Here is a 3,988-nt window from a genome sequence, read left to right on the forward strand (position 1 = left end):
ACATGAGCGACCGAGTGTTGGACTGGACACAGTGGCGGAGACAGGGGGACCAGCAGGGGCCCTGCCCCCCTAACGTCATTCATTTAAGTCTAATATGCATGTTAAGAGGTGATAAATTGTTGCTAAAATGATGAATTTTGATGCACTGGCCCTTCCAAACCAGGCTTAACTACACTTGGCCTCCCTCATTGACATTTCCTGGCTCCGCCACTGACGTCTAGACATGTGTAGTATAAAATTTTCTTGGAGGGCGGGCAGGCTACGGTCTGCTTTTGCCCTCACGTAGCTCCGCCGGTGCTGACAATGACGATGACGAGTAGTATGCGCGTAGGAGTACTCTCTGTTTTAAGTTTGAATGTTTGGATGTTTAGATCGTTGCATGTCTGAATCTTTGAGTGTTTGGGAGTTTGCATTTTAGTATGCAATGTGAAGTGGTTTCGATGTTTGTTTGAAAAAAAAATGTTGGCCCTATTTTAGGGCACCCGTTGAAGATGGACATTTTTTTGTACCCAAAAAATTATTTTTTGATGCCTCAAATTTACTCTAAACACTTGTGCCGTAAAATAGGACAACTATCGAAGATGTTCAAAGAATCGAATGTGATGTTTTTTTTTAATTCACTGCACAGAAGAGGATCGGGATGATGGTGGCACTTGATGGTCGCGTGGAGATGCATGCCGACGTTGAGGCTAAGCAGGGCCGTGCCTTCAAAATTCAGGGCCCCGTGCAAAATGAAAATTAGGTTATTTAAAAAATATAAATTAAAATATTTTGTATAGATATTGCGATGCTACAGATTTTTTTCAGCGAATTAACAGTTTATCTTAAAATGTAAATCTACCCAACAAGAAAATATTAATGAAATATCAGAAAGAACAAATATTATCAGAGTAGAAACTAATTAGAGGGGTGAAAGGCTGGAGACCATGAATGGCAGCACATGCGACCGGATCGCTCTACTAAGAACCATGTAGTGCAGTGAATGAGAAACAAAAATACGGAGCGAGAGAGAGAGGCGTGAGGTTGGCCTGAAGGGTTTCATGTAGTCCTTGGATTTTAGGGTGAGTCTTTTTCATTTATTTTGCTCTTAAAAGCCCATTAGTACCACCGATCTCTGATTTTGAGGACCCTGGAATTTGGAGGCCATGTGCAACTGCTCCAGTTGCACATGCCAAGATACGGGCCTAAGGCTAAGAGGGTGCTTGAATACGTTTGTCTAATGACTAAAAGTAGTAGAACTAAAACTTGTTACCATCATCCATGCTTGGATCTAAATACTAAAAAGATTAAAATTAATTTAATAAGCATTTATTATTCTCCAAACCCTTCAATCCAAAACTCGTCTGTGTTAAAGAAGAAGAGTTAAATGAGAAGAGAGAGGACTAATCCACATTTTAGGAGAGGTACATCTGACTAAAAAAATTTAGTTTCAAGACTAGTTTTAGCCCCTCTTTAATCAAGAGTGCTTGAAACTTTAGCCTCTTAAAAAGACTATTTTTAGTCAGACTAAAATAAGTCCCTTGAATTCAAGCATCCTCTAAGCTTGCTCACATATCCGCAGTGGAGAGGAGGTGGTGGCCATTACGCGGGGTGGGGAGGAAGACACGCCGATCCGCTGGCTGCGAGCAAGCTTTAAACAGAGGGTGCGAAGTGCGAGCATCTACGGTCAGTTCGGCTGACGCGGGCATCATCGACGATAGCACAAGATTCAGATCGTTTGTAGAAATGATTTTCATAAAAATTAATACACCAAATTTTCAAACGGAAAAGCTAACTAGCGCCTCTTTGTTGGGAGAGCATGGCAGGCATTTCGAATGTTTTTCCTGGCAGAACAAAAATGTCATGTTGTTCTGAAGAAACTGTCACCCCTGATCAACTAAAACTGTCATAAAAACATTTGCAAATGCCAGCCCCTCCCAGCGAACAGTGTGCCAAAGAGAGTCCTTTCTCAAATTGGACAACGTACTTTCAGAAACAGCAACGAAAGAAAAATCAAGTAGACTTACTTCCCAAATTGATATTGTTACTGAAAATGATTACACAAAACCATGTCATGCTTAAATTCATGTATGACGCTCACTTCCCAAATTGGTATGGGTACTGACAAAAATTGTCACGCAATAATGTTGTGCATAAATTACTGTTTGCCGCCGCCACAAGACTATTAAAGTAGCTACAAAACCATCATCACCAAATAATAGTTGAATTGTAACATTTGTATAGAATTGTATAAAGCAAACACTCTCATGCTAGCCCGTGCATGAGTTGACGACTGTAATTTAAAATTACACACAATCGACATTGCTTTTAGGCATCCGCATCAATGTGTCTACAAGGCCATAAGCCAAAATATGGATTTATGGCCTGGCCATATACTACATTATTATTATATACAAATTGTATTTCCAGGGATAAAAGTCTGACCAACCATTCAGAATAAACTTTCCAACTGCGGTGATTTCCTTACTGTGTGACTCATTGTAAGGTAAAAAATGTGACCACACACAACGCATGCCCTTAAAGATCGGTGTACAACATAGCATGGACATCAGAGTTTGGAAATATGGCACCGATCACAGGGCTTCAAAACCTCGACATTAACACCGTCGGGAACTTGCCCCTCAACATGTCTTTTGATAGCCTTGACACCTTCAAGGGCATCCATGACTGCTTCTCTATCCATATTTCCACATATGCCTGAATTACCATAACCACTAGTAGTGTCGAGCACAAGGCATTCTAGTGATGAGGAATTCTTAAGAATTTGACATGTTAGCTCAATCAAGCTCTTTGACGAGTTGATTCCAGTGATGGATGCTTTCTTGAGCTTGTCATGGCGGAATCCAGGAATCTTCCTGATATGCCAAGAATCCACATCCAACTTTTGGGAAGTTGGCTCTGGCCTTAAATAATGTCGACTTACCTGAACAACATCAGTATTGATGTACTACCAATTAGGCCTTAAAAACACAGGAAAAAGAACAGGAATTGTAAAATAGAAGAATACAAAACACAGAATCTCGTAGACTTGGGTGTTAGGTTCACAGAAATTCGAATAATACACGAATCCTAAACAAAAGGGTCAAATCGCATGAAAAGAGTATAAATAGCATGTTATTATGCACTGAAGATCTCAGTCCTGTTTTTCATGCGTAGGAATGTGTAAAGGAGGTCAAAAAGAAGATGACACATGAAGAGAATGAAGCATTGAGCACAAAAGCATAGCCCAAGAAAGAGGCAGACAACGCTCTGTAGCAAGAGAATGGGCATAGATCGACAATGCAAAAGGAGGCCACAAAAAATCCTATAGGAAACAATAAGGGCTAGGAAAGGCCACAAAAGTTGTATAGAAAGGATCCGGACCAGAAAAAGGCTGAAATATAAAGGTTTGATGGACCTGCATGGCATGAGAAACACGAAAGAGCAATGATTTTGGTGGACACATCAGCAAAAAAGGCAAAGCTAGGAAGCTGATGTGATCATGGGTGACAAAGCTATTTTTTCACATCAGAAAATATTTCAAACCGTGCCATGTGCTACAACAAAAAAGGAAGAGGACTTGAGAGTTTCTACTAGTTGCATGTCGACCAAATTGAAGGAGGTGCTGTTATTTATAAAGGAGAAATTACAAACCAGCTTGTAGTTCCACAAGAAGTAAAGCCAACATTTAGAATGCCATGCAGATGGATCATGGTTGGTTCATTGTCCGTTCAGATTGCTTAAGAAGAATATATGAATTTCGTTTTCCTTAGTCCAAGAATTATGGTTATGAGACGTGAAGATGTTGAGATCTGAAGGCAATCAGAATTGGCAGATTCCAATCGCGCCGGTTGTTTCCTTCATTTTCCAGTCAAATACAAGTTACGTTCAGGTTGAGTCCTATGATTTTCTCAAGCAAGGACCATGACTCCGAACGTTTTTTATGGCAAATTCACTGACGCGAGGATGGCAACTTTCTTTTCGGACGGCAAGTTTCAGTTTTTTCAGT

At 40.3% G+C, this 3,988-nt stretch overlaps 1 protein-coding gene across 2 annotated transcripts in view; it reads right to left on the bottom strand.

Moving 5' to 3' along the window:
* Positions 1–2,133: 2,133 nt before the first annotated feature.
* LOC119278083 (FBD-associated F-box protein At5g56370-like) overlaps positions 2,134–3,988 on the bottom strand; it is a 7,737-nt gene continuing 5,882 nt past the window's right edge. For both annotated transcript variants that reach the window (XM_037559447.1, XM_037559445.1), the window contains exon 5: positions 2,134–2,923. In XM_037559447.1, coding sequence (XP_037415344.1) covers positions 2,549–2,923 — 375 coding nt within the window. In that variant the 3' untranslated portion in view covers positions 2,134–2,548. The remainder of the gene's footprint in view (positions 2,924–3,988) is intronic.

Source organism: Triticum dicoccoides, chromosome 1A (assembly GCF_002162155.2).
Source record: "Triticum dicoccoides isolate Atlit2015 ecotype Zavitan chromosome 1A, WEW_v2.0, whole genome shotgun sequence".
NCBI classification, from domain to species: Eukaryota; Viridiplantae; Streptophyta; class Magnoliopsida; order Poales; family Poaceae; genus Triticum; species Triticum dicoccoides.